This window comes from Pezoporus flaviventris, unplaced genomic scaffold, assembly GCF_033815535.1.
Source record: "Pezoporus flaviventris isolate CSIRO_AGI_PZ_B2104156 unplaced genomic scaffold, CSIRO_AGI_Pfla_v1 ptg000867l, whole genome shotgun sequence".
Classification (NCBI taxonomy): domain Eukaryota; kingdom Metazoa; phylum Chordata; class Aves; order Psittaciformes; family Psittacidae; genus Pezoporus; species Pezoporus flaviventris.
This window is the reverse complement of record NW_026893412.1, coordinates 38,212-48,338: the sequence shown is the minus strand read 5'-3', so window position 1 is coordinate 48,338 and position 10,127 is coordinate 38,212. Positions and strand designations below refer to the sequence as shown.

Sequence of the window (10,127 nt, the reverse complement as noted above, 5' to 3'; positions counted from 1 at the left end):
CTTTGGTCATTACTGTTGACCTTTGAACCCGTTGTCAACATGACCAGCAGCTGAGAATGGATAAAGCTTGAGTGATTTCCATTGTTTTAATATTAAGAATGTGCATTTGCTATGACTAAGATTCAAGTTCCTGCAGAGAAACCATTAGCTTATCTTTTATACCAAGGCAGCAACCACAAAAAAGGCCACCGAGACAGACATCCTTGACACGTGGTTTGAGTAAGTAGTGTGCAAGCAACAAAGTCACAGCAGGGATTTAGCACATGGCACAACAGCTGGAACGACACACCACAGCACTTTAACACCGTCCAAGGCCCATCTCAAGCTGTAAGAGTTTATCATCCCAGCATAGACCCTCGTAGCTAAGAGATACACGGACTTGTAGCCACAACACACAGAGACTGCACAGCACCCCACCTCTCTGCACATCTGTTTCCACCTTAGTCAGCCATGTCTTCTTTGTCTTCCACCTTAGTCAGCCATGCCTTCACTTTTTGCTTGGTGTGAAGCACTGGTTTTACTTATGGACTCAGACCTAAAGCACACTTTGTAAACCTTCCTTCAGTCTGCTGGGACTGGGAAAAGCCAGAGCAATGGTCACAAAGCCCATGAATACAAAGCCTCCCTTTTCCCCTCACTGGCCATAAGAGGAGTCTTAAAGCTGTCTAATATATGGACACATGAGCACAATTGACATCTCTAGTTCAGGCGTTAGAACAGGCTGCCCAGGGCAGTGGTGGAATCACCATCTCTGGAAGCGTTCACAAACCATGCAGATGAGGCCCTTAGTGACATGGGTTAGCGGTGGACTTGGCAGTGTTGGGGAACAGTTGGACTTGATTACCTTAATGGTCTTTCCCAACCTAGCTGATTCTATGACTGTGGGAGTTGATTCACACCCTGGCAGACTGATTTTGAGATACACGGTGCAAACTATGGCCAGATTGTGCTTGGTGTTGCAGTTGGATTCTCGGCATGCTGGTTGAGAACACTCCCAGACTGATGACATGAAATGATGGGTAAAGAGCCATCCTTCCATTCAGCCTCCCACAAAGGATGTGCTCATGTTTTCTGCAGGAGCAGTGTGGTCAGGAATAGGTACCAGTCCTCTAGGCTGCTTTAGTACAGAAGGATGTAGATGTAAGTGTGCCTACAGGACCAGTTCCCAGCATTCACACTAAGATATGCTTACATCACCTGTGTCTAAGGCTGAGGATCTCATCTAAGCTTCCTCTGTGTTCAGCGGAGAATAACATTACCAGCAGAAGTCATCTCCTCCTGTGACAGTGACCAAAAACTGTGCCATCCAACTGGTCTCCTGGAGGTGCACACCTCTTCAAAGGGAACCTAGAGAAGGATGTTTGATTCCAGCACCTAACTTTTAGTTGGCTAAAGTTAGAGCAGTCACAAACTGCAGTTCCTATCCAGCTGGTGGAGCTCCACAGGGTGTCAGAGACCAAGAGTGATGTTCTTGTCTTGTTAAAGTAGTTCTTACCTGGGTGACCACTCTTCTCAGGGCACATTTAATTTCTTTGTTCCTCAGACTGTAGATTATGGGGTTTAGCAGGGGAGTGAGGATTCCATAGAGCATGGAAACTATCCTGTCCTGATTAGGCAAGTAGGTGAAGGAAGGCCGTGCATACGTGAAAATGGTGGTCCCATAGAAGAGGCATACTGCTGTCAAGTGAGACCCACAGGTGGAGAAGGCTTTCTGCCTGCTCTCAGAAGAGTTCATGCATAGAATAGCCCACAGGATGTAGATATATGAGACCAGAGTGACCGCAAAGGCGCTGCCCCCAATGGCTCCAGCAACTGTGAGAATTACCAGTTCCCTACTATAAGTAGATGAGCAGGAGAGGGCCAGCATGGGAGGGATATCACAGTAATATTGGTCAACTTCATTAGACTCACAGAAAGAGAGTGTAAAAATCAAAGATGTGTGCAACAGGGAGTTTAACAGCCCTGCTACCCAGATGCCAGTGGCTAGGTGAGCACACAGCTTTGTACTCATGATATTCATGTACTGCAGTGGATGGCATATTGCAACGTACCGGTCATATGCCATCACAGCCAAGAGGAAAATCTCTGTGCCTACGACATCAATCAGGAAAAACAGCTGGAACATGCAGCCATGGAATGAAATCACCTTGTTCTCAAGCAACAAGGCCTCCAGCATCTTCGGCACAGTGATAGTGGAACATAAGATATCCAGTAAGGATAAGTTGCCAAGGAAGAAGTACATGGGGTTGTGCAGATGTGTGTTTGTGCTAATGGCAACAAGAACTGAGATGTTGCCTGCCACGGTGGCCAAATGAGTGATCAAAAACAGCACAAAGAGAAGATAACGGACTTCTGGAGCATCAGAAAGGCCTACAAGAACAAACTCAGTTCCCGTTGATAGGTTGCCCCTCTGCATCTTATCTTTCATTGTGGAAATGATTGCAGAGGTTTACCTGGAAAAGAGAAGGAGTTGTAACTTAGTTAAAATTGCATCTCCCTTCTAAAGTGTGAATGTTTTATGGCTTGTTTTGCAATTCAAAATCATTTGCAAGTTTGTATTGCCACACAAAATCTAAACTTCACTCACACAACCTAAAGGCAAAAATATAGGTATTAAGCTTAACAGTGATTAATCAAAAAGGTTTAATTCTTGCAAGCTAAAGTGCTGGCGGTTGAAGACAAAGATACCTCCTCTGTGGTGGCTTTGAAGACAGCAGTACTCTGAGCAAGGGGAATGGAGACAGATCCAATGGACCTGCAGCTGCCAGAGGGGAGACTGAGATGAGCTCTTCCCTGTGAGGGTGCTGAGGCGCTGGCACAGGGTGCCCAGAGAAGCTGTGGCTGCCCCATCCCTGGCAGTGTTCAAGGCCAGGTTGGACACAGGGGCTTGGAGCAAGCTGCTCCAGTGGAAGGGGTCCCTGCCCATGGCAGGGGTTGAAACTGGATGATCTTAAGGTCCCTTCCAACACAAACCATCCTGTGATTCTATCTCTAGAAATCCTTTCAGCATAAATAATTTAGTGATAATGTCATTAAAAGGTCTAGATTACTAGCTGAACCTAATTTTAAGCAAATAATATTATAAGAGAAGAATTAAATTGCTGGTGATTGACAGACAGTATATCCCAGATTTTTTTTCAGCTTTATCCAGTGGGATATAAAGAGATATAATCTAGCATTCACTTAAAGACCTCCCTTCTTTATTTTACCATATAGGATTCCATAATATTATTAGTACTTCTAGGAATAGCTGGACTTCCCATCCCCTTTTCCCAGTTCAAAGTAGTCTAGGATTGTCACTGAAGATCTGTCTAACCTGCACTGCTACACTGAATGTAACTCAGTACTTACAGTAATGCTTTACCTAGTAGCCCTGTAGAGAGATAGGGCAAAGTTTGGCACAAGCAGCTCTTTGTTTGCAGATTAGAGCATGATTATGAGATGGTGTGAATATCAGAACACATTCTTACGTATGAGAAATACAAATAACAAGTGAAATAGGTGACTGACATCCCATCTGAGACAGGCTCATCTATCCTCTCATGTTCTCACAGCAGCTTGCTTCCACCTCAAAAGGGACCAAAATCAGAGTTTAAAATACTGTAAGATTCATTTAAGCAGAAATAAAAGGCACACAGTGCTTTAAATCATAATATCGCTCATTCTTAAAATTGGAAACTTCTCCAGGTGAAATACAACAGAAACCTAACACAGAAATACTCACTGCTACAAAGGATTAGTTACTGGCGCTACACAGGCATCCGTAACTCCAGGAAACATGACTATCCTTTTTCTTCTTTCAACACGTGCCTAGAATATCTGCACACAGCAGAAAAATGATTTCACTGTAGTCTCTGGAGCAACAATCCATTAAGGAAGCGATGGGTCCGGGTTTAGCAGCACAGGAACACGCAGGCAGACATCTGCAGGCACTGGCTAACCCTTGCCTACAAGGGTGAGTACCTCTTTAATGAGCTTTTATACACGTGAAGACGTACCTGGGGAGGAGTGTCTCTGAAGCTTTTTTGGATGCTACCTGTGTTGCGTTTATGAGGCCTTTTCAGAATCAGGAGAAGGCTAAAATGTGAGAAGCTATTTCTTCACTCTATACCATTTGATTCCCATGGCTTTCATGTTGCAGGACCTTTTTAAAGGGCTGTGGTTTGATACATGACTCTTCTCCCAGGAAAAGGAGATGGTGTCCTTCTCCCTAGGGGCTGCCAGCACAACTCGACCATTCCAGTTCCTGAAGTCTTACATCTTAGACCTCATAGCAGCCTTCCAGTATCTGAAGGGGGGCTATAGGGATGCTGGAGAGGGACTCTTCATTAGGGGCTATAGTGATAGGACAAGGGGTAACGGGTTCAAACTTAAACAGGGGAACTTCAGATTGGATATAAGGAAGGAGTTCTTTCCTGTTAGGGTGGTGAGGCACTGGAATGGGTTGCTCAAGGAAGTTGTGAATGCTCCATCATCCCTGGCAGTGTTCAAGGCCAGGTTGGCCAGAGCCTTGGGTGACATGGTTTAGTGGGAGGTGTCCCTGCCCATTGCAGGGGGGTTGGAACTGGATGATCTTAAGGTCCTTTCCAACTCTAACTATTCTATGATCTCACAAGAGTCTAGCATTCTGATTGCTTTAAACAGCCTTAAAGCTACTTGGTCACAAACTGTTTTCAGACTGATTTGTCTTGCTCTGGAGCCTTAAATCTATTGCTTACACATACTGGATCACAATAAGCTGGGGAACAGCTCCTTTGCAAAGGCACGTACCTTAGAGAAGGACAGTGGTATCGGTGTCTGTACAGGGTGAATGAAGAGCAGAACCCGAGTGACTGCTGTGGAGCAGTTGTGCTGGTGTTACAAGGGCAGCTAGCACACCATCACGTGCCTGTGTAAGTGCTTTCCATGTTGGTTTTATGGGCAATCTCTACTTCTTCAGGGGAGAAACCTTTTAATTTTGTTTACCATCTACAGAAACAACAGAAGATAAGCTACTTGTGAAATCCATGCACTACTTGAAGCAGATACGTACCCTAGCATAAGGAGGAGCATAAGTTATCAGCAGTACTTTGAAGAGCTAATAAATCCCCCTCTGATTCCAGAAAGCATCCATGCATTACGCATTCATTTATTTGAGCATCACTTTCCATCTGATGTACTGCTCATATCCCAGTATTACCTGCCTATAGCTCCTGCACTGTCAACATGAATGATACAGTCAATCATTCTTAAAGCCTGTTTGTCATGCTTGCAGTGTGCCTCTTTTACAAAATAAAGACTTCTGCATATGTCAGAAGATAAATTGGAGTTCTCAAAGAGTTATAAAGCAGAGGCTTTTCCTGCTATGGTTGTATAGACCTGTGGCTGGAATAAATCCATGTGGTCCAGATCTTTATGTACTGTTAGCCCTAGGCCCATCAGACTTCTGAAGTTTTGGAACAAAGAATGGAGCTAATCATTCTGTAATAAACCCAGATGCCGGAAAGAGATACAGTAAATAGATCAATCTCATCACAGCTGGGAGAAGAGCTAAGACTGACTGTGCCCTTCCAACTTCTGAAACTGGTTTCATGCCTCTTCCACTGACAGCTACCCGTCTTTTCGTTGAACAGGCACAAGAGGGCAATAGCTCATGCAAAATCTCTACGTGGTGAAAGGCTACAGAGCACAGCGCCGTACCGAGAGTCAGGAGATAAATGTGCGTATACAGGCCACAAAAAGGGAGCTGCTATTATTTGCTTTCAGTATTTTTAATCTGAGACCTTATGTCTAAAGCCCACTGTTGATAAGCATAGAATGGCTTGGGTTAGAAGGGATCTCAAAGCTCATCTGCTCCCAATCCCCTGCCACAAGGGATTGGATCATTCAATCATTTAAAGAATCATTTAAGGCCATAAGAATTATTTAAGATTTATGACTTGACCCTCTCCTTGACCATGTTTGTACTTTAACATGTTGCCACACGTTAGAAGTTTGCATTTTGGCAAGATAGCTATTGCCTGTGCATCATGCTGGTGCCTAGAAATTAGTAGTGGGCTAAAGCTGAATTATCCCAGTCCCAAGCACAGATGCAGGCTGGGCAGAAACTGGAATGAGGGCAGCCCTGAGGAGAAGGACTTGTGGGTGTTGGTGGATGAGAAGTTCCCCGTGACCAGTGTGTGCTGGGCTGCACACCCAGAGCATGAGCAGCAGCTCAGGGAGGGGATCCTGGCCCTCTGCTGCCAAAGGGGAGACTGAGATGAGCTCTTAGGCAGAAGCTCTTCCCTGGGAGGGTGCTGAGGCGCTGGCACAGGGTTCCCAGAGAAGCTGTGGCTGCCCCATCCCTGGCAGTGCTCAAGGCCAGGCTGGACACAAGGGCTTGGAGCAAGCTGCTCCAGTGGAAGGTGTCCCTGCCCGTGGCAGAGGTTGGAGCTGGATAAGGCAAAACAAACTCTATGAATTCAGAGACATCATCGGAGCTGGTGCTGCCCATCCCTTCTGCCATGCCAGGACCATACACAGCACAACACAACCAAAGCCGTTTGATATTGGCCAGTTATGAGATTGAGCCTTGTTGAGTATTGAGCTTTCCAGCTTGGAATGCTTACCATGACCACAGAATGCTTATCATGAACACAGACCGATTACAGACTTGGCTGCTGATAAAGCTCCTTTTCCTCTGATGTGTTTCTCATTTGTATTTCAGACGTGGGGATTATTTGATGTAATTCTGCTGTCTTCATGCCTAACAAGGTAACAATCTCACACAGCAGATGGGCTCCATACTCACTGTCACCTTCCCTGACAACGTCTTCTAAATGTTAAATTTGGGATTTTAGTCAAAACTTTGTCCCCTATTTGCCCTATAGGTTCTGGCAAGAAGCAGCAGCCAGAAGAGGTCTGTAGAGCAGGAACCCTGGGACAGGTGTCGATTAGCCTTAGCTTTACCAAGAACCATCTCTGGTTTTTATTGTGAAGATCAGATAATGTGTCACACCACAAAAGAGATATCTGAAGGATGTTCCTGCCCATGGCAGCAGGTTGGAACTAGATGAGCTTTAAGGTCCCTTCCAACCTAAACCTATGACTCTATGATTGAAGCCAGCCCAATCCAAGCAGTTGTAAAGCTGCCCCTCAACAGTGCAATGCAGGTTGCTCTGCTTTACCCATAGTCTTTAAATAAAATTGATTAGATCAGAATCTCCTCAGTTTTGGGGGATGTAACAAAAGCATTGTAGAGATCCAGCCAGTTTTCAAAGGACTTGATTTGACCATGGCATCATTTGCTACAATAAGAGGCTGGGATATTTTGTGTTGCAGTCAAGGGTCTAAACAATATCAAGGAATGCCTTGTATCTAATGCTTCAAGAAATGGATATATTTAAGGTTCAAGGCCTTGGAACAAGCTGGTCTAGTGTGAGGTGTCCCTGCCCATGGCAGGGGGTTGGAACTGGATGATCTTAAGGCCCTTTCCAACCAAAACCATTCTACAATTCTATGACGTTTTGTCCTTTGAGGCAGTTTTTCCACTGTCCTTTAGATTAAGGCAATAATCAAAGCTGAGCATAAACTCACAGAGCTGCTAATTTCCAGGAGAGAAAGAACTCGAGATTTTAATGAGGCACAGAGAAACCAATTTACACACTTACAAACTCACCTGCCAAGTTGCACCCTTGCAATTTGCCAGGCACTAACTTTTTAAACAGCATCTTCTGAGGCCTTATTAAAACCATCCCAAGCTGTTTCCTGGAGAGAAAAATCCATTAGATTAAATTGCTTGTCTTGAGACACAGGTTTCCCCAAACCACGCGGAGCTTGCATTTGGCTTCAAAATCCAAGTGATGATTTCAGATCAGTAATTGCAATGATCTGCACTGTGTTTCCTTATAGAGCAAAGAAAATAGCTCACATTGAGCCATGAAGGTCCACATCCTCCTTTAGAGCACATGGAGAACTTAAAGTAGGAAATTAGAGTTTTGTGATTACAAATAAAGAAACAGATGAAATCCAGCACTGATTCTGATGGGGACTTGATCATCAGACAGATTTAGGCATTTACTAACAGTTATCAGCCTGGTGTCCCTGTTTTGCACAGTTTCCCTTCTGTCGCCCAGCACAAATGTTTCTTCTTTGGAAGTGATAAATGCTCCATCCCTGGAAGTGTTCAAGGCCAGGGTGGACAGAGACTTGGGCAACATGGTCTAGTGTGAGGCATCCCTGCCCATAGCAGGGGTTTGGAACTGGATGATCTTAAGGTCCTTTCCAACCCAAACTATTCTATGATTCTTAATGGGGCCCAGCATAACGTTGAGAGAAAAATGGTGATTGACAAATCCTGTGTTGAGCAAAAATGTGCATCACTGACTGTGAAATGGATCCCCTCATATGAGGAACGCTTTCACACTACAGTGATCGAGGTGTGAGAGTGTAAATCCCATGGGATTCCAGGCCATGCAACTTCTACAGACAAGCAGCAAGGTCCTTTCTAGTTTTAAGATCCATGGATTTTGCCCCATAGCCTCCTGCCATGGGGCGGGACAGAGACAAGACAGTCTTGAATTTCCTCAGGGGTCTCAGAGATCCAAACTAAAACAAAGACTGAAACACTGTCAAGGAGAAAAGTCACTCAACTTGGGCATGAACTACTCAAAAACCATAGACTCACATGCTGGCTTGGGTTGGAAGGGACCTTAAAGCTCATGTCCTTAATTCGCACAGAGAGGTGGGTCTGCTCCTGGATTCACCACCACTGACTGCAACTCTGATTTCTCTCCAAAGCCCCACTGAGCCACTTCATCCTCACAGCACAACGACCTCTGCTATTCCAGTCTGCCCTTAACCCCACACAGACAGGGATATAGCTCTCCCACAAGCCATTCCTGGTGGATAGCTACATTCCCAATTACTCTCAGCTGATATGTTTTGTGACCTTACAGATGAGCTTGGCAAAGAAATGCAGAATTATTTATAGATCAGCCACTTAAATGTCACCATTTTCCCCTTCTGCATTTGCCACAGTTCTTCCTCTTTAAAAGACAACATTCTTGGATTTACTGCTTCTCCTGCAGCATCCAGTGGCAAGCTCAGCACAAAGCAGTAGTAGCACTGAGAAACGATTTAGAGTGGATATGGCAATTTCCTATGTCTTTGGGGAGGCCAATGAGCACTCTGCAGGCCAGTTTCACCATGAGGATACAGGTAATAGGAGCTGACACAAAAGAGCAGGAGATCTTAAAATTAATTAAACACAGCTTAAATTAATTAAATATCCCATAAGTATCTAAAGCCTGGATTTGTGATTAGGTTGGTGCATAGCACTAAATAACAGAAACAGTGAAGACGGCTGGTTACATCCTTTCTGGCTGCCAAAGCAGAGGGACTCTGTCTCCCATCCCCGTCTCCTCTGATCCTGCTGCTCACCTTGGTAGTTCCCTTCTATTTCCTTCAAAAACAGGGCCAGTCAACCCAATTCAACATCTTCTGATCCCAAAGCAACAGTTTTAAGCTAACACAAGCTGCCAAAACCTCACAGACTTCCTGAGAAACTCAATGGTAGGAATGATCCGGTTTTTAGTTACATAGAGTCATCACAAAGGGGAAAATTGGTCCTTTAGCTGACCAAAGAGCCCCTGCCAGTTGCAGTTGCTTCATGCAAGCAGCTGCAGCAACATTTCTAGGGTACAATGGACACTCCCCCAAGCTTTGAGATAGTTGGCCAAGGTCCTGGACATTGCTCACTTACCCTCTAGCCATAAATCTCTGCTAGCAGAAGCTCTGACCTTTTCCTATAGACATGGTTACCTCAACTGTGAGCTTACATCAGCAGCTTCTATAAGCCCTGACCTGTTGATGCCCCTGATTTATACCTGCTGAACAAATGAAGCAAAACAAATTAACAACAGCTGAATAACCAGACATGGGGCTCTGAAGAGACTTGCATTGATTTACAACAACTGAATGCTTTTCCACCTGTTGCCCATAACTGTGCTTACACTGTCTTGAGGATTTGGTTTACAGGCTTCAGAGTCATACAGTCTTTATGGCAAAAGTTATTTTTGCCATAAATAGGTTTACCCAGCTGGCATAGTTTGACTTTAATTCGTTATAGTTCATCCACTATTATCCATTAGGGAGAAGTTCAAAATGCC

At 44.7% G+C, this 10,127-nt stretch overlaps 1 protein-coding gene across 1 annotated transcript; it reads right to left on the bottom strand.

Annotated features, from left to right (window-relative positions):
• Positions 1-1,420: 1,420 nt before the first annotated feature.
• Positions 1,421-9,831, bottom strand: LOC133264593 (olfactory receptor 5F1-like). The gene is made up of 4 exons (XM_061444423.1): positions 9,722-9,831; positions 7,637-7,725; positions 3,725-3,819; positions 1,421-2,453 (listed from the first exon to the last, which is right to left on the bottom strand). The coding sequence occupies exon 4, from the start codon at positions 2,426-2,428 to the stop codon at positions 1,421-1,423; it is 1,008 nt and encodes a 335-aa protein (XP_061300407.1). The 5' UTR covers positions 2,429-2,453; positions 3,725-3,819; positions 7,637-7,725; positions 9,722-9,831.
• Positions 9,832-10,127: the final 296 nt, after the last annotated feature.

Coding starts and splice junctions, on each gene's coding strand:
- LOC133264593 (XM_061444423.1), bottom strand. CDS start 2,428: ATGAAAGATAAGATGCAGAGGGGCAACCTATCAACGGGAACTGAGTTT.